Source organism: Pecten maximus, chromosome 2, assembly GCF_902652985.1.
Source record: "Pecten maximus chromosome 2, xPecMax1.1, whole genome shotgun sequence".
Lineage (NCBI taxonomy): Eukaryota > Metazoa > Mollusca > Bivalvia > Pectinida > Pectinidae > Pecten > Pecten maximus.
This window is the reverse complement of record NC_047016.1, coordinates 30789170-30813906: the sequence shown is the minus strand read 5'-3', so window position 1 is coordinate 30813906 and position 24737 is coordinate 30789170. Positions and strand designations below refer to the sequence as shown.

The 24737-nt window shown below is 34.2% G+C and overlaps 2 protein-coding genes across 2 annotated transcripts in view; one reads left to right on the top strand and one right to left on the bottom strand.

Annotated features, from left to right (window-relative positions):
• Positions 1-391: 391 nt before the first annotated feature.
• On the bottom strand, positions 392-11991 carry LOC117321767 (26S proteasome non-ATPase regulatory subunit 3-like). The gene is made up of 11 exons (XM_033876287.1): positions 11869-11991; positions 11010-11200; positions 8792-8932; positions 7979-8115; positions 7287-7477; positions 6518-6621; positions 5511-5625; positions 3401-3624; positions 2719-2874; positions 1768-1818; positions 392-1515 (listed from the first exon to the last, which is right to left on the bottom strand). Exons 1-11 carry the CDS (start codon positions 11963-11965, stop codon positions 1438-1440), a joined length of 1485 nt encoding a protein of 494 aa, XP_033732178.1. The 5' UTR covers positions 11966-11991; the 3' UTR covers positions 392-1437.
• Positions 11992-17609: 5618 nt separating this feature from the next.
• The window catches only part of LOC117342391 (myc box-dependent-interacting protein 1-like), a 49039-nt gene continuing 41911 nt past the window's right edge, over positions 17610-24737 (top strand). The window contains exon 1 of the mRNA XM_033904551.1: positions 17610-17703. Coding sequence (XP_033760442.1) covers positions 17635-17703 — 69 coding nt within the window. The 5' untranslated portion in view covers positions 17610-17634. The remainder of the gene's footprint in view (positions 17704-24737) is intronic.

The following is a 24737-nucleotide window of genomic DNA, read 5'->3' as shown; positions in this document are numbered from 1 at the left end:
CAGCCATAGAAACTTTCTGCCAAATTTCATTGAATTTTGTTAAGTGGTTTTGGAGAAGAAGTCGAAAATGTAAAAAGTTTACGGACGCACGACGGACGACGACGGACAAAAGGCGATTAGAATAGGTCACTTGAGACTTCGTCTCAGGTGACCTAATAAAATGCAATTCCAACCTAACAATTATCATATCCAATGTAAAAATTTGGTCAATGTGGTGTTGTATCGACCTGTTAGAATTTAATACATTGACCTCTTGCTTCGCCCTCAATCATTCTACCAGGTTAGTATAACACCATATTAATCTAGCCAAAGGTCCATGATTGGTAAATATCAACAATATTTACTGTATTTATAACTGAAAGAATGCAAAGACAAAACCACAACACAGAAAGTATTTTGAACATATTTATTATAAATTGTATGTAGTCTATAATTCTTGGAAATCTCTCGAAAACCTTACGAAGAACACAAATACATTCATCTACACCCATCCAAGAACAAGTAACCTCTTTAATAACCTTGTTACTGCAGCATCAGTTGTTGATGACATCTTTATTCATACTCCATGGAGAGATGCAGAATCTTTATCTTTGAGAATAATGTCAAGTTAATATCTCTCATTGTGTAACTACAATTGTAGTAATGAATCAGATTTAATGTTTCATATCGAACCGACAACTTTGAATTATATACAACATCCCTTAAAATTCTTTTTTGTTCCTTAATCTTGTATTTTCTGACAGATTTACTTTTGAATTTAAAGTTTCCTGTCGACAAAAATGAGGATCTTTTTACCATATCAAATTGATTAATGTCAATTGAAATCCATAGAGTGCTTATCATAGCAATGAAGGTTATGAAAATGTGACCCTGCATCCAGATCTTTATGATGTCTCCATTTCTTTTACTAAGTAATAGCATTATTAAGAAATTCTATAGTACATCATAGGAATCATGAAAATACTTAAAACCTGGTGAACTGTATCACAATGCACGATAATACTCTTAGAATTATCATGCATTGTGGCATAAATAGCACTATACTGTACTGGCTTCCTCTGACCATTGTCTGATCAAAGCTTCTAACTTATCAGTACTTAATCTGTGTGAAATATTTTACCAATATTCACTATATTTCCTCTTATAACAGCACATATTCACTTAATTCAGCATACAATGCTCAAAAGTGTCCATGTATAAATCTTCTTTTGTCATTTCAAAACAAAATAATTAGCATACTGACAAATGATGACTTACATGGCAGTGAAGTTAAATGCCAATTTTTGAGTTAATAGATACAACACCAGTGAATCACCAACGAGTTAGGTCTTTTTGAAACAATATCATCAATGGTTTGTCAGTTAAAAACTTGATGTCACTGTGACAGGGAGACCTAACAAAGCCAGACAAGTCTCTAACACACAAGTCTATCACAATCTACGGAAACCCGTCAAAGTCCTCGTCCGCTATCTCCTTGGCACTTTCTAGTTCTTGTTGTTCACGCTCCCGTCTCTCCTGTAATAAAGTATTCACAGTAAAGTGCTAAACAACAAATCTTTCTGTCTCTCCTATAATTAATACAAAAGCTGAGAAGTTATCAACAAATCCTCCATAACTTCAAAGATAAAAAATTAATTTGTTTGAATTTCTTTTCATATTTTTCTTTATAACATGTTAAATAATCCCCTTTAATTATCAAACCAAGGTTTTATGTTTATATAGATGTATTGTAACAGTTTCAAAGGAATATTTTCCCAGCTTACTTACCTCAGCTGATTCTAAATCCTTATTGTATGATTTTGGTGGAAATCTCATGGCCTGCGAATTGAAAATACATTAAAATCAGAATCACCTTTCAAATCAGAGGGAGTGTCATTACACTTTGACAAGAGTTGTTATAAAACTATCAAAATGCGAGAATTAAAATCTAATGGCCATTGGTTTGGTTTATTTTGTTTAACGTCCTATTAACAGCCAGGGTCATTTAAGGACGTGCCAGGTTTTGGAGGTGGAGGAGAGCCGGAGTACTCGGAGAAAAACCACCGGCCTACAGTCAGTACCTGGCAACTGCCCCACGTAGGTTTCGAACTCGCAACCCAGTGGTGGAGGGCTAGTGATAAAGTGTCGGTACACCTTAACCACTCGGCCACCGCGGCCCCAAAATGGCCATTGGTAAAATACAATCATCAAAGGCTTCTCATACTACCAAGTTGGGAAATTTCTTTAACTGACATTGATATTTTGTGTCAATACATGAGTGACCTCCCTTTATTCAGGTAGGATGTGGATACAATCTAGGAAGAAACCAATTTCTTTACATATTCGAAGAAGTACAAATTTTGTGCAAATAAACGACATCTTAAAATCGGCAAATCTGTATTTTTCACTGTCTATGCTTTGACTCTATAAATGACGATGTCCAAAAAATAAACAATTGAAGAAGAAAAAGTTCTGATTGAATGGGCCAATAGCCTATCATTTGTTTTAAGACTTCCGTTTTTGAAGGTTTGTAGGAAATTTAAAGTCGATCTGAAAATTATTGAAGATTTTTTTCCGATCAGGTTTGACCCAAGTTAAAACTTATTTTGGGACACATATGTTCTAAATGTACAACTGGTTTCTGCAGCAAGACTTTTACTCTCTGGTTTTTGTGGAAGAGTACTTGTACTTTCTGAGAAACATTGATGATAATGACACTTTGATAATGGCTGTTTATACCTTAACAGAAGAATTATGAATATCCAGACAGAAGCTGATACGCTGGTGAAATGCTGCCATAGGTTCCTTAGTTGTGTAGATGTCACTCGTCTCTTTGGACTGAACATAGCCTTGTTCATGATCAATAGTGGCCTCTATAACTCCGTCCCGGATAGCCTGTATACAGATTTAAATGTCAAGCTTAGTCACATTCACATCCAATTTACTGATACACCTGTTTGGGACTAAAACTTGTTACATAACCTAAATATTCTGCTCCACACACTGCACTATAAATAAAACAGACACACATGGCCTTTCATGGAAATTATGAAACAGACTATTTTTATACTAATTTTGCAAAATATCTATTCATTCATGATTATATTCTATCTTTGAAAATTGCAAAAAAAAAAGAGAGAAAAAAAAAAGAAGAAAATGTGAAAATAAAATCTGCAGAATATTTAGGTCCTGCAGAAAAGGTTTCTGAAGTGTAATAAACATGTTTAAATGTCTGGTTCAGTGTTACATTAAAATCAGCTTACCTTAAATTATCAGAGCTGAACAATAACAATAAATTTTGTCAAGGAAAGTAGAAATTATATAAAGCTGATTCAAACATGAAAGACTTTGTATCAGGGATTCTTTTTGGGGTTGATGATTGTGGATGTTCAGAAATATCTATACAGTGTTCTTTGAATACCTTAGCTACAATATACTCCGCATCCTCTGGACTATCCAGCATCAGTTTCTGTGCGATGTCCATCAGCGAGATCTTGGAGTAAGACTGGTTAATCATCCTTACGCCGGTCTTGATGACATTATGACGTAGACGGATGATAAGTGTGTAGGTATCCTCGGCCTGGAACTTGGAGCCAAATTTGTGTAGCGTCTCGTTAAACTTGGCCAGGTTACCCGTTCTCACAGCTGCCAAATGTATTAAAAACATAAAAATTCAACAAAATGAAATATATAGAGGATATTGAATGGTTTCCAGTTTAATACAACATATATTTCACGAGTATGACAGAATATCGAAATATATACAAGTGAAATATATGTTATATTCAACTGGAAACCATTCAATTTTCTTTTTATTGCATTTCATAAACTTAAAAACAAAATTAAAAACATCGAAAAATTAATAGTGAAAAAGTGCGGGAATCAGTTATGACGTCAACTGTTTGTGACGTTACTCCACGTCAACTTGACGGCGACATTTTGACAGGACTGATCAGCGCATTTTATGTGTTTTCTGCTGTTATTGGAGAATCTGTGCATGAATTGCTAACGTCAAGTGAGTATTAAGTCAAAAACTAGTCAGAATATTTCAGAAATACAGCAAAATAACCAATTTATCTATCTCCGCTTCGATTGTAAAAATCAGCAAGTTTCAACGAGGTGAATACAAAGGTCCGCTCTGATCGGTCAAAAACGGAAAACTGATATTTTCACTGCAAAACTAATATTTTCACTGCAAAATCTTATCTCAAAATCTCATCGCTGCAGTGAAAATATAAGTTTTATTAGTTTGATAAATCTCTATATTTCACTGGCAAAAATGCAATAAACATTCATGTTACTAGAAATGAGTTTGTAAATTGATCCCACTTTTGGTTTGATTGAAATAAAACTAACAACCAAACAACCAATTAGCTATAATCACTAACCTATCAAAAATGGGGGATGAGGGATCTTTCAAGAAAATCAATCAGCATCCTAACTGACACTTATGATTATTAAGGGTGTATTACAAACTCTGCAAAACATCTTAGCCTAAATTTGTGTTAGACGAAGAGTACTACTTTATGGCTTGTACCACTTGTGGCTCTGACCACTTTGTGGTGATGACATAAAAGAGTTATAATCTGCTATAGCCATTCTGACTTTCTGATTTTAAACCTGTAACAAAACAGCATATTAGTGTATTTTTCTTGATATTTCATTTTCAATATAACCATAATACTAGGATGTTTTTATACAGTAAGTAAACTTTTTATCTAGTGTATTTAGATTGAAGACCAGATGTTAAATAACATATAGTACAGCTAACTAAACCTTCCAGGAGTGATGTCTATGGTGGGGGAATTTAGTTAAGAACCACAGACTTCCAGGAGTGATGTCTATACTGGAGGAATTTAGTTAAGAACCACAGACTTCCAGGAGTGATGTCTATACTGGAGAAATTTAGTTAAGAACCACAAACTTCCAGGAGTGATGTCTATGCTGGAGGAATTTAGTTAAGAACCACAAACTTCCAGAAGTGATGTCTATACTGGAGGAATTTAGTTAAGAACCACAAACTTCCAGGAGTGATGTCTATGCTGGAGGAATTTAGTTAAGAACCACAAACTTCCAGGAGTAATGTCTATACTGGAGGAATTTAGTTAAGAACCACAGACTTCCAGGAGTAATGTCTATACTGGAGGAATTTAGTTAAGAACCACAGACTTCCAGGAGTGATGTCTATGCTGGAGGAATTTAGTTAAGAACCACAGACTTCCAGGAGTAATGTCTATACTGAGGGAATTTAGTTAAGAACCACAAACTTCAAGGAGTGATGTCTATGCTGGAGGAATCTAGTTAACAACCACGGACTTCCAGGAGTGATGTCTATGGTGGGGGAATTTAGTTAAGAACCACAGACTTCCAGGAGTGATGTCTATACTGGGGGAATTTAGTTAAGAACCACAGACTTCCAGGAGTGATGTCTATGCTGGGGGAATTTAGTTAAGAACCACAGACTTCCAGGAGTGATGTCTATGCTGGGGGAATTTAGTTAAGAACCACAGACTTCCTGGAGTGACACATACCCTGGGTAAGTTGGAAGTATGGGGCCAGGGTCTTCCTCATCGACTTCTGTCTGAACACATGTCTGTCTGGTATATCTCCCAACAACAGCTCTACCGTGATAGCCAGTCTCTGTACCTGTCAATCAAATCACAAGTCTTATTCTCACTTCAGCTTTTAAATAAAATAAATACGGAGAAATGATCAGACAGCCAATGTTTGATTTATAATTGATTTTATATTCACTTAAATGAATAGTTTCAAGAATACTGCAATTGAACATACAAGTAACATTTCTAAGAAAACAGCTTTGTTAGCAAGGTAAGGCAAACTCAAGAATTTACCTGAATTCATCATAATTTTCCCCCTCATTTTTTTTCAAAGGCAAAATGTACTACCAAACTTTCAGTTAAGTAATGTAATGCAATTCTGATCTAACTATAAATATAAAGGTTAGAGCAATGGATCTTTAAAATGTAATGTGGATGACAATGTCGCTGCTGGCAGAAAAATAACACCTTAGTTTGATTTTCTTTTCATCACAAGACAAACAATAGCACATTGCCTAGTGATGCTGTACATATGAAAGCAACAATGAACTATCTTTAGTATTTTCATGATAATGACTTCATTTAGCTCATGATGAAAGACCACAGTACATTTATGACTTCGGTAAACTAAACATATCCAAAAAAAAAACCACCAAAACCTCAAACTGCAAGTCATATCTAGGAAGCCCAAGGCCACTTGTCAAAACACAATTCCTTTTCAGTTGTTTCCTCCCAAATAGATGCACTAAGTATATGACATGCATTAAAACATATCCACAAAGTGTCAGACATGCATTAATGCATTAAAACATATCAACTCAGTGTTAGATATGCATTAAAATGTATCCACCAAGTATCAGCAAAACAATTCTGCTAAGTATCAGACATGAATTAAAACATATCCACAAAGTGTCAGATCTAGACATGCAGTTAAAACATATCCACTCAGTATAATTTTTGAGGACATGAGTACAACTTACTGTCTGTTTGAAGCCCACTGCACTATGTTGAGGGGCTTTCCTTAAGGCCTGTAGCAAATATTTGTGAGCCTCTGAATATTCAAGCTGAGCAGATTTTATTCTTCCTGAAAACAAAGACACCATCATCACAATTATTCCTTTGATATTAGTATGTGATTATCTTACATCGATATATATTTCCCCAAAATGGCAGTGTAATGCTTAATTAAAATCTGTTTCCTAAAAAGCTGGTTAGACAGAAAGACTTCATCTATGTAAACAAAATGCTTTGTATCAATAATTTTCCCAAAAATAACATATTTCCTTCAATGAGAAGATCATATATAACTTTCTCCATTAAACAAGACGAGAAAGTAAATTTGTAGTAATATCATTTTTGATATATTCCGACAGGAATTCACTAGAGTGAGATAAGAGAATGGTATTTAATAAGATAGTAAATGAAATAAGATTTTAATTAGACAAGCTTGTTTATTCTTGCTAGATCTAGAAAAGATAAGCAAACATAATTTGAAAGATGTCAATGAAACAAGAGAGAAAGATTTTGATCTTTTATTTTTTTCTATAAATCTATCTTGTTAAAATTAAGTGCAATTCATAAATTAGTATTAAATTATCATTTATTATAAATTATTTTTTAAGTTGATTTTCTGATATTAAAACACAAGGTGTAACAAACACACTCTTCAGGTGATATATTTAATATTGCTTCCTACTGATGATTTCAAAATTTAGTAGATTTTTCATTCCAACATAAGAGACACATTACCTAAATAGTACAGATGTCTAGCCCACTCATTGTTAGATGCACTCTCAGGAAAGGTGGACTTAGATACCAGCTTGTCAGCCTGCTCTATAAGATTGAACTGGAGGTAGTTCCTTAGAAGGAGGTTGAGGAGGGAGGCTTGCCCCTCGTAGTCTGATCTCAGGGTTGCAGTCCGCAGTCGGGCGTGTAAGAAACTGGACAAACAAGTGATACAGTAACATGTAGCATGTTGTCAACAACTCCTGTACTGTTGTTTGGAAATGGGAGGCTTTTCAAATATAATTTTCAGTTATCGTATATCTCATTTTACAAAATTTTCTATAAATAAATTTCAATGATAATGTACATAATTGATATCCCATAAATATATTACAGTGGAACGATAAAAATTTCCCATGCCAGTTTTTTTTAGTTCATCAATGTGTTTCATGACCTTCAGCTAAATACACAATATAAAGTAGTTTTTTTTCAATTCAGACAAAAAACATATGGTGTGTAATGTTGAGAAATGATCTCACGATGATGGTGGCTAAAAATGCAGGAAAAATATCTAACATTTCCTGTAGGATGTTGTCATTTGTTTAAATATATATCAACTTATGACTTAACAGTATTAGCTTTAAAACATAGTCAGCTTTCTCATTAAACAAAGATGCTACACATTATATGTCACTTTTGTCTCAAAAAATACTTACGATCGGATTTTGTCCAATTGTTTTGTAAGTTCATAAGCTCGAGAATAATAGAAGTAGCATTTAGCCGCTAGCATGTTGAGACTACGCCTGTTTTGCAGCGCAATCTTTGACATCAACAACTCTGCACATGTCACAGCCTACCAGGAATAAAGGCAGAAATTAGTGTGATGATCAAATTATCCATGTCATGATGATACCAGTATTCAAGAAATAAGAAGGCTTCTTAACAAGATTTTTGTCTAAAATAAGCATCGTTCAAATATGGTTTTTTTAATACTGGTACATAATTATGTATTTTGAAAAAGATAAAGATTTTGCATCAATGTTACTTTAGTATATTTTGAATTTATCCAAGTTAAATAATCAACAATCATCATACATTTCAAAAATCTTCAGAAACCAAAAAAATATTTACATTTTATCAAACCTTGGAATAATTTCCTGATATAAAAGTCAAATTCTAATGCTTTCCTCCATAATTCAGAACATACGTGAAACATTCAAAATCATGAAATTTTCCTAAAGCATTTTGTAAACAAACTGCAACTCAAAATTTCCAGCCAACAAGATGTTTCCAACAGGTTGAATTTATTATAGATATCTAGTTAATGGTGACCCAAACATTTATAAAACTAGATATTATTTACAGGGCATCCAGTAGACCCTTGAGAGTAAATATTTGGACACCTCCCCCCCCCCCCCCCCCCCAATCCAACTTGACTTTTGGGATTGAAGGAACATGTCTATATGACATATGTTTTGATCTGTCAGATTTCTGAGAAATAGTGATATGACTTCTTGATTCAGACTTACCATAGGATATTTCTGTAGGTCAATCAAATGTATCAATATAAGGAGATGAAGATATGTCTCTACTTCTGGTAATAAAGCAGCATTGGCAGCTTTACCTGACTTGGGTCGGAATGGCGTGTCTGGCCCATCTGATTCCATTGGCTAAAACACAGAAGCTAAAATTTTAATATCATACTTACAAGTTAAAACGGTTACCTGGTATATTCAACCAAACACTATGTCAAACTACCTGGTAGAACAATATATGCCAGTGCCATGCAATAGTAGCAAACATTTTCAAACATTAATGGTCAAATAATACTGGTAACCAAACTTGTCTGGGGTTTTATGGTAATCAAACGCATAGGATCCAAGACATTTCTTCATAAAAACAGTGTCTGTTTGGTAAAATTATACAATGTGTTTGTTTGTTTGTTTTTGTTAAACATCCTATTAACAACCAGGGTCATTTAAGGGCATGTCAGGTTTTGGAGGTGGAGGAACATGCAAAATGCAATACATGAAACTTAATTTCACATTATGCGAAAACATAAATTTCATCTGTTATAAATTAGTAGGTTATTATCAACATGAAGAAAAATATGACATGCACTGATCATATTTTTAATATGTATGATTCAGTGTAAATTACGTGTTCACCCCTGAATTTGTGCATGCCTAGCTAGCAATTTTAGGTTCTGGACTATCACTGATGCATAATTAATTAGCTTTGATTTTCATTTGGCTGAAAACTATTGTCGATATCTCAAGAACTTTAATAAACTACTGTTATTCAACCAGAGAATCTTTTCCCTCAAATCTGGGCATCATTTTTATATGCATGAGTATTATACAGTGGAACTTCGTTGACTCAACTCGACGGGACCACGAGAAAACTTCGAGTTATCCGAGTCTTCAAATAAAGCGAGTTGTCATTTTTGGTGCAAAGTTGGGTCAATATTTGTCGACATTATATAATCATTACAACTCTGCTCTGTCGCTCATCAGTTCAGTGTAAAGACTGGTCAATACATGGTATTGTATATGTAATATTTCGTTCTGTCACTGTTAGTTTGGTGTAGTTTTGCCGATATACAGTCTCAATAAAGTTTCTTTCGCTTAGTCACTTCAATAACGATCTGATGTTCATGTCATGTTTGCAAAAGGAATAACGATAAAATGGAATTCAACCAAATAACAATTTATTAATGTTATATCAAATAACCGTTTAAATTTAACACAGATTATATGTAAAACGTAACAGAACCATTACCTTATATTATTGTACATATAAAATACTGTTTGATAGTCCAACTTACGTTTTACTGACAACCATGCCATTTCTATGTGTATTAGCACAGGAAGTTGGTACTGCGCATGTGCGTATAAAATGTTACTGTTACCAAGTTGGCGTTTTATCCGATTTAATAGACAACACTGACCATTACAGTCGTACTCTGAACACCTCGGAAGTAATTAGGGTGACTGTTTCATTTCCACACCAGTAAAAAAATTAGCCCAGTAGATTTAACGGCGTGTCAGAGATTAGTTCCGCTTGAGCGAGCGGGTAGATGAGTTGTTGACTATCGTGTGTACTATTATTGGCGACCGCTTTAGGAAATTACCTGATATAAGTAAAGCAGTACTTTTATCACCTACAGTTATTGTTATAAAATTCCACCGACAATTTCTTTCATGAATTTATGAAACACTTATAATCGTGTATAATAATCGGTAGAATTGTAGTGCCGATACAAATGGAATTTTGATGTTGAAAAAATGACGGTGTTTACAACCGATCGTTGTTGGACACAAACATGATACTTCGAGTTATTCAATCATTTCATGTAGGATTTTTATTGTTGGGACCAAATTTTCACTTTGTATTATCCGAGTTTTTCGAATTCGAGTTTTCCAAGCTTTTTTTACTAGGATAAAGAGAGAATTTGACCGGGACTGACAAAGAACTTCCAGTTAAGCGGGGTATTCGAGTTTTCTGAATTCGAGTTAACGAAGTTTCACTGCATTATGACCAAGTTGTTATAACATGTCAATAATTGCCTTGAACTTCTTTGAATTTTCTTAGAAATTAAACTCATGTGTAAACAAAAACCACTTGCAAATTATATTATTGCTAAAAGTGGTGTACCTTATCAAATATTTGCTAGAGACACTTTTGGGAATTTGACATCTACTGATAAAATTGGGGAGTAGAAATGTTAAAGGGAAAAAAAATAACCTCATCTAAGTATTTCATCAGTTCTTCCTTTTGGGTAACCTGGTTGACCATGTAGCCATTCAGCAGTTTTCTCAATACTGCTGGATTGAGTCTCCGACGAATGCCCACCAGGCCTCGCATGACCCGCGACACATACCGAGGCTCCTTGGTGGAGACAGACTTCTCAATATGTCGTACATGTTCTCTGATATCTGCAAATAATAATTAAAAGTAATATATAAATGGAGTCCAGCCTTGTAATACATGTTTTTCTCTGCAACAGTATATGTTTCATGTTGTTTTATCTTGCGGCTAGTGGCTTGTATGATAGCTATATATGTTTGTTTAAGGTATCTGGTGACACACTACCATGTTCTGTTTTACAATGTAACGTTATAATTAGATGATAGCTAAATAAACCTACTCACAAGGAATTTTGTTATTGCTTTCATCAATATTGAAGCACGGATCTGAAACTATCAATTTATAAACATTGTTTTGTCTGGAATTTGTTGGTTCCAGTAAATTCCAAATATCAAATTAATTCACTCTAAACAAAGTTTATTGTACAGAGGGAAACATCGTCCATACAACCAACAAGCTTTGCATAATAGTAATTACACTTGTTGGGTATTAGAAAGGTGGAAACCGGCAGAAAGGATGAAAATGAAATGTGATTTAATACTGACCCTCCATGTGAATAACAATGAAGTAAGGAAATATGCTTAACTGGTTTTATACTACGCAGAGATTACTATAAAAGTTAATTTAAACAATGAGAAGCAGGGAAACAGTACTTGGTAGGATATAGGTTAGAGTTTGATGGATTAAACCAATCCAACCACGTTTTATAATCGTAAACAGAACTTGTGAAATTAACCTTCTAATGTCAAGACATCTGGATCTTTCTTTGGTTCCTCTGTGACACCATTTACAGGCTTTTCGGGCGTTTTGGTTGTCGTTGTCACCCCCGGCATGATGTGCAAAATCGTGAACGCTATGGCGGAAGTACATCCCGCAGCAAAAGGTAATAAATACAAAATAATATTTTAAAAATAAAATGGAGCTACAAAACATAGTAATCTAATTAACAGGTTTAATATATCTGTATTGTAAACATGTGGTATTTTTAAAATGATTTAGATATATCGTACTTAAAATCCCTAGTAGATAAAAGCGCGGGAAAGTTTAAAAACTACATACAGAAGTAAAATTTTATATCGTTTTTCTGATGGCGTTGTGGGCCTAGCGCAGTCAAGAACATAGCCATATATACTAATACTAACGTATATTTCATTACTAACTCACGCACTAACAATTGGATTTTGCATTGTTTCGTTCAAGATAGAGGCTGCTAATAAAGGCAGAGACATATATACAGAGAGATTAGTAACATCGCTATTTCCCCGTACACATAGTGGCTCCCTTTATTCGTGACCACTCAAGCATATCCCTTATCGAGAGAGTCCTGTCTCCTATCAAACACACGCGAGCGCAGGTAAATCGGGCTATGCGCATGTGTGTATCGTAGTATTGGAACTTATTCGACATGTTCTGGTTAATCCGCCATTACGTCAGACCAAAACATCGTCATTTTAAATACACACAGAAAGCACATCGTTTTATTTTGGCCACTACAAAAGTTACCACATTAACCAAAAACTATCAAACTTATGGGATATAGTCTTATTGATCATGCACATTGTTGCCATTTATCCGTATTTTCTAAAATCCATTGGGTCCTATTCGACATGTCCAAGTTTGTAAATAGCCGCCATTACGTAAGACCAAAACATCGTCAACTTTAAACGCACACAAAAAGCACATCGTTTTATTTTGGCCACTACAAAAGTTACCACATTAACCAAAAACTATCAAACTTATGGGATATAGTCTTATTGATCATGCATATTGTTGTCATTTATCCGTATTTTCGAAAATCCACTGGGTCCTATTCGACATGTCCAAGTTTGTAATTAAGCCGCCATTACGTCAGACCAAAACATCGTCAATTTTAAACGCACACAAAAAGCACATCGTTTTATTTAGGCCACTACAAAAGTTACCACATTAACCAAAAACTATCATACTTATGGGATATAGTCTTATTGATCATGCACATTGTTGCCATTTATCCGTATTTTCTAAAATCCATTGGGTCCTATTCGACATGTCCAAGTTTGTAAATAGCCGCCATTACGTCAGACCAAAACATCGTCAATTTTAAACGCACACAAAAAGCACATCGTTTTATTTTGGCCACTACAAAAGTTACCACATTAACCAAAAACTATCATACTTATGGGATATAGTCTTATTGATCATGCACATTGTTGCCATTTATCCGTATTTTCTAAAAATCCATTGGGTCCTATTCGACATGTCCAAGTTTGTAATTAAGCCGCCATTACGTCAGACCAAAACATCGTCAATTTTAAACGCACACAAAAAGCACATCGTTTTATTTAGGCCACTACAAAAGTTACCACATTAACCAAAAACTATCATACTTATGGGATATAGTCTTATTGATCATGCATATTGTTGTCATTTATCCGTATTTCCGAAAATCCATTGGGTCCTATTCGACATGTCCAAGTTTGTAATTAAGCCGCCATTACGTCAGACCAAAACATCGTCAATTTTAAACGCACACAAAAAGCACATCGTTTTATTTAGGCCACTACAAAAGTTACCACATTAACCAAAAACTATCATACTTATGGGATATAGTCTTATTGATCATGCACATTTTCATACTCAAAATACAAACACTTGGACAGCAAATTGTGATATATTTCATATTGATGACACTTCTGCACTTTGATATTAATAAAATTAAAGCACATAATTGGATCTTGGTGATGATTTCAAATAGAAATTATCGATAATTATGTGTCTGGTTTTCAAGTTTTCTCCAATATGGCGTCTAGTGAAGACTGAACCGAGCGACGGCAAAGGATTGTGGGAAGGTCAGGGGCCACTATGTAAACACAAGGGCAAATAGAGAGCTGCCAATCTCTCTGTATATATGTCTCTGGTATGTTATAGTCTACAGACAGGAGATTGCATCGTGTGTTGTTCTTGGGGAATTAACTAATTTACTGTATATGAAATATAAACCCTTTTTAGTCAGATTGTTTGATATCTGTACTACTCGATTATTTGTAAATATGGATATTTATAGTTTGTTTGGTCAGAGACCTATATACTAGGGATTCGCAACAACCGCTTTTCTCGCAGAGTCACGACCTCACCTATTGTTCTCATAACCGGAGGTATATTTAGCACGAGATCTAGCGAGACCGAGCGCTGCGGCTGCGCAATAGGTGGATATCGGAGTTGTTTATATTAGTGACATGTTCCGTGCCAAGAGATGGCGACGACTGTCTGTGCACATGTGTCACCGCGTTTGGCCGAGATAACTTCATACTGGCGATAGTTATACCTATGCACTGTAATGTATATCGGCAGATGTGAACAACGATATTTAAGTAGTGTCTAACCGAAAAAAGCACCATTTTTCCGTTAAAGATTCATATAGAAACATGGAAAATGTCGTCCGATTTTCTACCATTAGACGATGATCTAAATTTAGATGTATAGAGAAATATACTGACGACGATTCTTATATTTTCGATAGTGATACTGACTTCAGTCAGTGCTTCCCTAATTATACCGGACTCTTACAAGGGGAAATATAATCACCTGTGTTATTTTCTTTGTATCTAAATACACTTTATTAATGACAACTGTCCAAGTATTGAATTACATGTACAGATGCTTGATCTTTTCTTGCTAATGTATACCGACGACATGGCTTTATTTGTTAACTGCCCAGAAGATTTACAAATTATGTTGGATTCTTTATATGCATATACCATAAAATGGAATCTGGAAGTCAATGTTGATATAACTAAAAATAGTAAAATCATGGTGTTTAGAAATTGTGGACAAATAAGAAATAATGAGCCATGGAAATATAATAATGAATAATAATGACAATATAGAAATTGTTTACAGTTTTAAATACTTGGGTATGCTGTTCAACTACAATGGGAAGTTTTACAAAACACAACATTTTGCAGAACAAGGCAGAAAAGCTTTATTTTCTCTGACAACTTCTCTTAGAAATCATTGCTTGAATGTAGAAACTTATTGTTCTATTTTTGATTCGTATGTAAATAGTATTTTACGTTATGCATCGGAAATATGGGGATTTCATAAAGCACCGGATGTCGAAAGCGTACATTAGAAATTCTGTAAAAAAAATACTTAACTTAATAAGGTGCCTAAATCAACTTGCAATGACTTCGTTTACTGTGAATTGGGTAGATTACCATTAACTATTATGAGAAAATTAAGAGTGTTCAAATATTGGTGAAACAGTCGGATAATCTGGTATTGAAAACATGTCTTGATAAAATGGTAAATGAGAATGACGTGTGGATATGTGACATTAAGAATGAATTAGCCGCTTTAGGTATTGAGTACATGTTTTATTCTAATTCACCAGTAGACTAGTATATAGGTCTCTGGTTTGGCTGATTTCAGAATTTGGTACAAAATCCATTTTTTTACTGGTTCAGGGAAGATAACCGCTATTTAATTTATCAAGTTAAATATTGATTACTGAGAATTCATCATAATAGTTTGGAAGAGAAAGATATTCTTATTTATTTAAATAACTGGAATATCATAGATGAAAATATTGCAAAATAAATTAATTAATCACTGTCACTATTGTGACCATAAGGATACCATTTTATCATGAAAGGTTTACTTCGATTGAAGACTTCGTCGTCCGCATTTCAGATTCATTTAAATGTTGCACATATGTAAAATTAACCCTTTTCTATATGAACCTTAATCTAAGTTTTAAACTTAATTAATTGTTACTACGGGAAGTAAAAGTCGACTAAATTAAGATTATTTAAAAAGTTGTAGTCTGGAATATGAAACATCCACCTAACCTCCAAATCATCGAGTTTTTCAGCCAATCAGAGCAAGGTGCTTAACAAGGTTCTTAGATCGTAAACGACACTACTATTATACCTCAATCATCGCCGTAAGAGGATGAATGGGAGATAAGTGGTTTTGTTTTTGTTTTTGGTTTTTTTGGTTTAATTTCATATTTGGTCGCGAAGCTCAGCGGTGGCCGAGCCATCGCAAATACATGATTACGCTGAAGTTTCAGAGACGGTTTTGGGAAATTGATGGGAAATTTTTGTGGAGTTAAATTCAATTCCAAATGTTATTCCAACACATTTAGTTTTGATTGCCAACAGTTAGACACATGCACAAAATAAGGGAAAATTTTAAATATGTTCAACAACCGATTGCCCTATTGCCATTTTATCATACCTAGACCTCTATTGAATATACCAAAAGTGGACTAAGACAACTTCCAAAAACGTACCCGAACCAGAGTTTTGATGCAAAACATGGTAAACTTCAAGAAAAAAAAAAAAGATTATTTTCTCAGAACTTCACTACTAGGTTTCTGATGGTTGTAGTTGTATTGAGGATGAGCTAACTCATATATTCCAATCGTGGAAATCTTGGAAAGATTTTTTTTTTTTCTCAATTTACCCTCAGTTCTCAGTAGCCATCGGGAAATATGATACCTTCGGGAAAACAAACCTTCATATTACCTGCATCCAGGGCCATAAATACATACTATTAAGGAGATATGTTACCTTAATGCTAAGGAGACATGTTCCCTTAATGTTAAGGAGGCATGTAACCTTAATGTAAATGAGACATGTAACCTTAATGTTTGGAGGTATTTAACCTTAGTGTTAAGGAGTTATGTAACCTTAGTTTCAAGAGGAGTGCTTCGTTTAGGCCTATATCATATTCACGTCATTTCAAAAAGTTTTTCCTACACAGAGAAATTGTTTAAGGCAGATAACTGAAAAATAACTAAATGAAGCTGGAAAAATGCAATTTTTATTTATAATTAAAAGAATAAGGTAGTATACGATATATACTATCTAAGACTTTGTGATTTTCTTTTTTCTAAATTCCATTTCAGAAGAATTGAAAAAAAATGAGAGATCTAATTTGTAAACCAGAAACCTCCTAAATTGAAGTCAATGAACTATCATGTAAACGAATTGATTGCTTACTATCAGGAAGTTCACAATCAATGTCAAACTAGATTCTAATCAAAAATGTAAAATACACTAGATTATAATATACACATGTATCTTATTATCTATATCTAATCACCAGAAACACTTGCCTAATCTGACACCCTGTGACACACAGCATGTTGAGATATAAAGAAATTGAAATACGAAATTAAAATCAACAGTCCTTAAACAGTGTATTTGCATTTCATGCTTGTTTAATTCGCGATTTAGCGCGACATGGGTGCCATGATATATTATCACCCATCCTCTCCATTCATCTTTTTGGAGAAAATAGTTCACATATTTGTGATGACTTGAAATTGTTTATGATAGCGCACCTATACCTATAGTGCGTATCATATTAATACAATAGCGAGTGTTTTTAAAAATCACTGTCACTTCGCAGTCATCCATTTTGTCGAGCATACATTAGAACAGACTATAGAAATGTACATCGCTGCCACCAGCCAATCAGAAAAGTTGTGACAAGGTCAGCGTGAAAAATCAACATGGCAGAGCACAGCAAAGGAGGCATTTTCACGAGAGCGCAAAAAACTCTAACTCGTACAAAAGCTAAGGTAAGTGAAACTCATTTACATGTCAGAATCGTCTTGAATTATAGATATGGTTATGCTTTTATTAATTTAATGAAGATTTATAGGCGTTTGAGTGTGAATTTTGCGGTTGGCGGAACAGGTGTTGGCGACTGACAGCAATGATAGTGTGTGTATAATATGTATATATAGGAGTGTATCGTCTTGTGTTCCGTACTCAGCGTGAAATGTGTGTCACACATTGTCAACACGCTGCTTTCAGGTGGAGTCCAGCTTTTGTCCTCAGATAGCTTATGGTAGTCATACCGTCTTTTGTTTTTGACGAGATGACAAGATTCGTGTAACGAAAACGAAAGTAAACGTCAACAATCAATTTTATGATGTAAACACGGAAGTATATATCACAGGAGACGAGTTTATAAAATGTGATACACAGAACACGATGCTTTGTTATAAAGTAACGTAATATGTACTGTATACTACAGGATTTCCATTTGTTTAGTGTTTATATTGCAGTGATTGTCAAAAGACATTGACCACAGCCCTAGAGGGGATTATACAGATATATTGACACCTTAGGCGCGTTGTAATCCCTAGTGTAGATACAGGAGATTATGGTCTGGCTAGCTTGATCACACATACACAGGTACACGTAAAATTGGTAATTAGGTGTTGATATTATAAAAAGAAGCTAGATGAAATGATATATTATATCATTTCTGTTCAATGTCTTTAAAGACCCTAGCTCTGAATTGTTTAAGTACAAAATTTAATATAATCAGGTATTTTTTGTCATTGCATGATGCAGGTAAAATTCTTATTGAATAGTGTAGGTAACAAAGATTCCTCTGTGATTGTTTGATAAATGTAATTAAATAAGGATGACACGGGTAAATGCAATATATGTCAAAAGGAAACTCACATAAGTTGTCTGATATTTTGATGTACATAAATTCATATGTATATATTTCTAAATGCAAATTTAATTAGGACTTGTAAATAAATAAATAATAATAAAAAAAAATACAAGAGATGATTAAGATTACTAAAAGGGAGCATTGCACACTGTCATTAATTATATTTTAATTAGTCTTAGTCATTATAGTTTTAATTGTACATGAACAGTAAAAATGTCAACACAATCCCTGTCAAGTGATCTAGATCTGGTGACAATCATGATCATATCTCTTTGAGTCTGTCAATACTGTCAACATGTTTTGGGACACAGAATGAGATATTTGATACCAGGACTCTTGCTTTTCTGGTGGGACTTGATCACATACAAGAAGCTTATTATATTTCTTAATTATGTATGGTACTCCTCAAAATCAAATTTAAAATAAAGATGTACATACATATTGACTCAAAACCAAGCCTTGTGTGTATGGTATCAGAAAAGATTCGACAAAGAAAAACATTTTTAGCTGCTGAAGTTAATTCTCAAATATGTTTCTTTCATTCTTTATTCATTAAAAAATGTGCTAAAACCATGACTTGTGTTATGATGATTTAAAAAAAATCATGATGAAAAATAATGTTGAAAAATATTTTGGCATGAATATAGTTGTATGTACTTACCCCGTAAGTACATTTGTAATTGTCATAAGTGCTGTATATGTATGTGCCTCTGAGAGATAAGTATTCTATACAAAACTATAGATAAATTCTCAAGTATTTTCTGGCAAATCTTCAAATTCATCATTTCATTTTGTTTGTCATTGTTTCACAAAAAAAAAAAAAAGAAAAAAAAATACTTGCTGTGAAGTTGACATCCTTGTCTGTAAGGATGATTATATTATAAAGAAACCAGGAATTATACCTGGTACGTCAGCATTAAACCTATATAGAACTCTGTAAAACTTTCGACATATAAATTCCTAGTACCCAGGGTGATAATTGAGTAGAATGAGGTCCTTGTTTGTTGACACTGAGTGGACACGGGACATTGGTTAAGGGTATCCGATATCGGACCATGATAGGCAGGTACGACCCTGATAGTGATAGCTCAGGTGAAGCGTAAGTATGGCCTTTGGTCAGACAGAAAAACAATTGAAAGGCCATAGCTGTCATCCTGACTGACGCCTAGTGTTAGCCAGGTACACACCTAACTGTATAGCTTACAGGCAATAGACAGTGTTAAGGACTTAAGTATTGATACACATCGTAAAATGTGTAGTAGCTATAGATGATCAGGTTAATGTGTACTAGAAATCCTTTATTTATCTGGTGCGATTTCTAGTTCTAGAAAATTATGATTTCCAACCTAAACCCTTCACCTTAAGCCTTATTTATGCAGGGTGTTTTTGGGACTGATAGTGTACCCGGCATTCCAGATTGAAATTATTTCATATTTTTGTTAATTTCCCCAAATTTGAAGCAAGCTCCTGAAAATTTCCCTTCCCAATTCACCAGTTTTCTTCTCAAAGTGAGAGAAAATAGGTAGGTCCTGCTATATGATTGATTGTCTTTGCAATATCGATGTAATTTACATCAAGTGGTATGACTGAATCATGACTGAATTGGTTCTAATTTCTAAGTATCATTTTGAATGGATTGAAAATTATGAAGTAGCAGGAATGTGTTATTTGGGGCATGACACAGGTCCCACCCTTACAGTCTGTAATATAAATTTACAATTGTATATAGTTACAATGATCGAGGATCCATGCCACACGTAATAACGTCTGATATTTGTCTGTCCTTTTCTGTCCAGGACAGTATCTTTGACATCTGTTTTCACTGTAGGAAATATCCAGGCACCATTTTCCTTTCATAGTTAATTTCTAAACTTACTGAGGTTGGTTTAACTTACTGAGGTTGGTAATTTGGTGTAAAAAATTCATATCAGTATGTCCAGTAATTGACGAGGAATATTATGAGTATTTGGAGAAAAGAGAAAGATTAATGTACCTGTATTATAATTATATAAATGCATGTACACTATCTAAATTTTATTTTAAAATGACCATCACTCGGACCAGAAAAGTTAGGTTTCCCATGGAAGTCACTGGTCTTTGACTTTCTATAGAACCCTGGCCTGTACCCTCAATGATCAGGGGTTGACCTGGATTAGGTCTGCTGGTAATGGACATCTACAGGACGGGTTTAACTCAGTAAGTGGGGACTATATGAATGCAGTGGAATGTGTCTTCTAATCTAAGATTGATCTCTGATTTACTATCAGTTTTACATTGAAGCTTTTAAATACTGTACGTTTCCTAAGGGAACACATGCCTTGGAATTGTACTCGGATGTATTTATCCTAGAAATGACCCTTGCTCTGTTCATGTATTGAATCTTTTACTTCCAAAAAAAAAAAATTATCCTGACAGTACTACAGTATTTCACTACTATATTAGCCTGTTTCTACATCATTGTATGTCTTAACACCTATTTACCTGGTGGTCCAGACCAACAGATTGTCTTTACACCTATTTACCTGGCGGTCCAGACCAACAGATTGTAAACATCACTTGTTTAATTCATTCAGAAGAAGAATTAGGATGATACATTGATCATGGTGTAACGGCCAAGATGAATGTTATCAATTAAGGGGTTTCTTGATAAGTATTGTCAGATTGACTGATTTACCACATATATTCCATTGTTTTTACAAGACTTAGTTTAGTTAAATGCATTTTCTTGTTGTAAAAGCTTGTCTAATTTGTTTTTTTTTAGACATACAGAACCAAAACAGAGAATTTGATATCATTATTTGTTCAAGCTATGTTGTTGTGTTATAATGCTTGACAGTTATCACAGTCCCTATAAATGATAGTGTAATATTCCATTTCCAAATGAAGCGTATTCCATTTCTTGAAGTGAGGGATGAAACTATATATACTTATGGGATATTCTTGTAGCTGAAAGTACAAAAAATAATGTATTAGAAGTAACTTAATTAATTTCTTGACAATCCTGTATTCGCTGTTTCTGCTAGCTTAATAGATATATAGTCTGTCATTAAACAGGTACAAGATAACAAAATGGATGTGCTGTTTCTGCTGTAGTCTGTTATTAAGTAGGTACTTTCAGAGTAAGACAAACAGTTTAATAAGTCCCCTTCTGGAGAAAACAGGGACTATAAGGTTTCCTGTCGGTCTTGTATGTACACATGTATGTATGTAAATTTGTCAGCGCTCTAGTGGCTTCTCATTCCTTGAGGGATTTGGATCATACTATTTCAGACAAGCTCGACTTTCAAGGTTGTTGGGTCAAGGTCACCATTACTATTTTTAGAAAATCTGTTGTCAGCGCTCCAGCAGCTTCATTCCTTCAGCAATTTTTATCAAACTTCACAAAATTACAAAGGACCATACTATCTCTGACAAAGTCAAGTTTCAGGGTTATTGGGTCAAGGTCACCATTGCTATTTATAGAAAATCCAAGTTTCTTTAAAAATTGTGACATTGCAACAGCTGGCAGGGGAGAAGTATTTGCTTTAGCAATGATCAGTATGTTTGTTTTGTTTATATATTCCAATAGAGACATCAGATTTGACTTTAAAATTGTGGTTTAAAACATATATTGGTCTTGAAGAAGTTTGAAGAATTTGCTGTTTTTCACACTACCAGGATGTAATTTGGGAGTAGGTATCATTATTTGTTGTTCCATGTAACTTGGAATGTCATCATATAGTGACTATGAATGCCAAGATATGTGTACAATGAATGCCATCATATGGGTGTGACCACAGATGACACCACAAACATAGGTAACCATTAATGCTATCACACATGTACAGTGAGCTTGAAGTTATTGAACATTAATTAAAACGAAAGAATTTCATTGCTTAAACCAATATGAATTGGACCTTAATATGTGCGTGGGAAGAACAGAACGCCATTGATAGATCCCAGCTACAGAGTATGTACCATATATCAGCAATACAAGATAACATACCTGTCCTTGAATACTAATCCAAACCTGTAGTCGTGTCAGATGAGTGACCACATAGCTTTATTGGGGGCCAAACATTCCTCACCCCCTCGACTTAGAGCACTCTAAATTCGCTCAACATTTCGTACGGAAGGGTCATGACAACCGTCTCCCCTAAATCAATTAAGTAATAGCTCATAAATAATTTTCATACGCTGATTTATCAGTTGATTATATATAAAGTCCTGTTATTTATAGATTAATAAAGCGTAATACAAACATATTTTAAAGGGTTTTAATGTTTAAAGTATCTACCTGTATGTCTATAAGCTTCTGTATCCCGAGCCTGTAGATTTTCATGTTATAGAAGGATAGATATTGCTATTATGCAGTAGGTATTAAATAACATCTTAAACAGGATAGCTATTGATTGCAATCTCATCCCTAGTGCAAGATACTGGGAAGTGGAAATGCATTCTTGTGCTTATTATATAGAATAATTAAATACAAGCTATTCATCCCAAGTCACGATGAGAATAATTTCTGGAATTATAATTCATGGATGATCATGTAATGGAATGTGTACACATGCATGTGATGGGTACAAAATTCAGTCAAAACTTTTACGATTTTCTGCACATTTAACTTTTCTATTATCATGGTGATGGAGTATTCTTTATCCACAAATAGATTCCGCCTTAATACATTTGTCATCTCATTATTTGTATGTTGATTGTAGGTGAACAGATTTACATCAAGACACTTACTTATTGGGTGAGATTGGAAGTTGCACATAAGGCCTAAAAGAATAATACATCTGTTAATTAACACTAACATGACAGAAAAATAAAATAGGGTAGGTAGGTGGGCAAATCTTTCTATCTTTTAAATAGTTTTTTACTAAAGATTAAAGATATATACATATGGAATCTTTAATCTAACGTCCTTCCTTGAAAATTGCAAAAAATATCAGGGTAGGCACAAAAATATAGGGTTGGTAAGGTTATTGGAAATGTAGGTATTTTTTATTTTTTTTGGGGGGGGGGGGGGGGCAGAGTAACTGAATATATGATGTATAGTTATAATGCTGTAGACTTAATTAGTTATAATAGTTATAATGCTGTAGACTTAAGGTATGATATTGTGTGGAGAATGTATTGTTGACCTAATTAGCTACCAAGTGTAGGTTAATGAGGAAATAATGACACTGGCAATATCTATGTATACCTATATGTATAAGTCAACAACCAATACTTGTGGCTGGTATCTTTAATCCTTACTTCCCAAGTCACTCATCTTCATATAATAAATATTTTAAGCTGTTACAAGGTTGTGAAGCTCTTGGAATCGTATCTGAATGTGGTGACCATTTGATTAACATGTGTGTTGACACTATTATAATGGAAGTGTGAATACATTGACCTGTACGACTGAATGTTGTTGATTTCATTCCTGTCGAGTTCAAATGAGACAATATTTGCAGGATCAGTCACAAACCTGAGTTGGATTTAATTTTAGCAAATTAAGAACGAAATGTTGGTTGAATTGTTGAAGTTTTTATTCCTGTACACGTACAAAAAAGAAGTGGAATTCAAGGGTCATTCACCTGTCTTTGTCCAGCATTCTTACATTATTACAAGATGATGTGGCCATAGTTAAGTGAATATAAATGAACTCGTTGCCCTAGGCGACGTCCTCTACCACACAAAATATCTGTATCACAAGGTAGCCGATGGCGGAGGTGTCCCCAGGCCCCTCGGTACTGACACCTAGTCTGAAGCTCTGGTCTCCTTTGGTTATGATATTAAACAAACAATAACACAGACTATTATAAAGAAAGTGTCTAGATTGTCAACACAGCTTAATTAACCAGGGAAGATGTCAGATTTGAATGATACAGCATTGTATAAGGTTATAAGTTTCTTGGAATTTTATTTGGATTTACCGTGAAACTTAACAGTGTCATTTAGTTGTGACATCTTACACAACAGAATATTAGAGAAACAATTTCGGAGAAAACTTCAAAATTCTATAACAAGCTGAGAAAAGTTGAATTCCTCAAGCTGAAAAAAAAGATAAATTTCTCAATAGGTCTAGTTTAGGGCCTAGATTAATTATGGGTGGTTGGATGGCACAGCATATTCACCTTTCCCTGCCCAATCACTTTTCTCTGGGTACTC

Excerpts from the sequence above, each read along its gene's own strand:
- LOC117321767 (XM_033876287.1), bottom strand. The coding sequence starts at position 11,965 with ATGCCGGGGGTGACAACGACAACCAAAACGCCCGAAAAGCCTGTAAAT. Across the intron at positions 5,626-6,517 it reads CAGTGGGCTTCAAACAGACA|GTACAGAGACTGGCTATCAC; the intron begins GTAAGTTGTACT and ends TTTGATTGACAG. Across the intron at positions 1,819-2,718 it reads TTCATAATTCTTCTGTTAAG|GCCATGAGATTTCCACCAAA; the intron begins GTATAAACAGCC and ends TTCAATTCGCAG.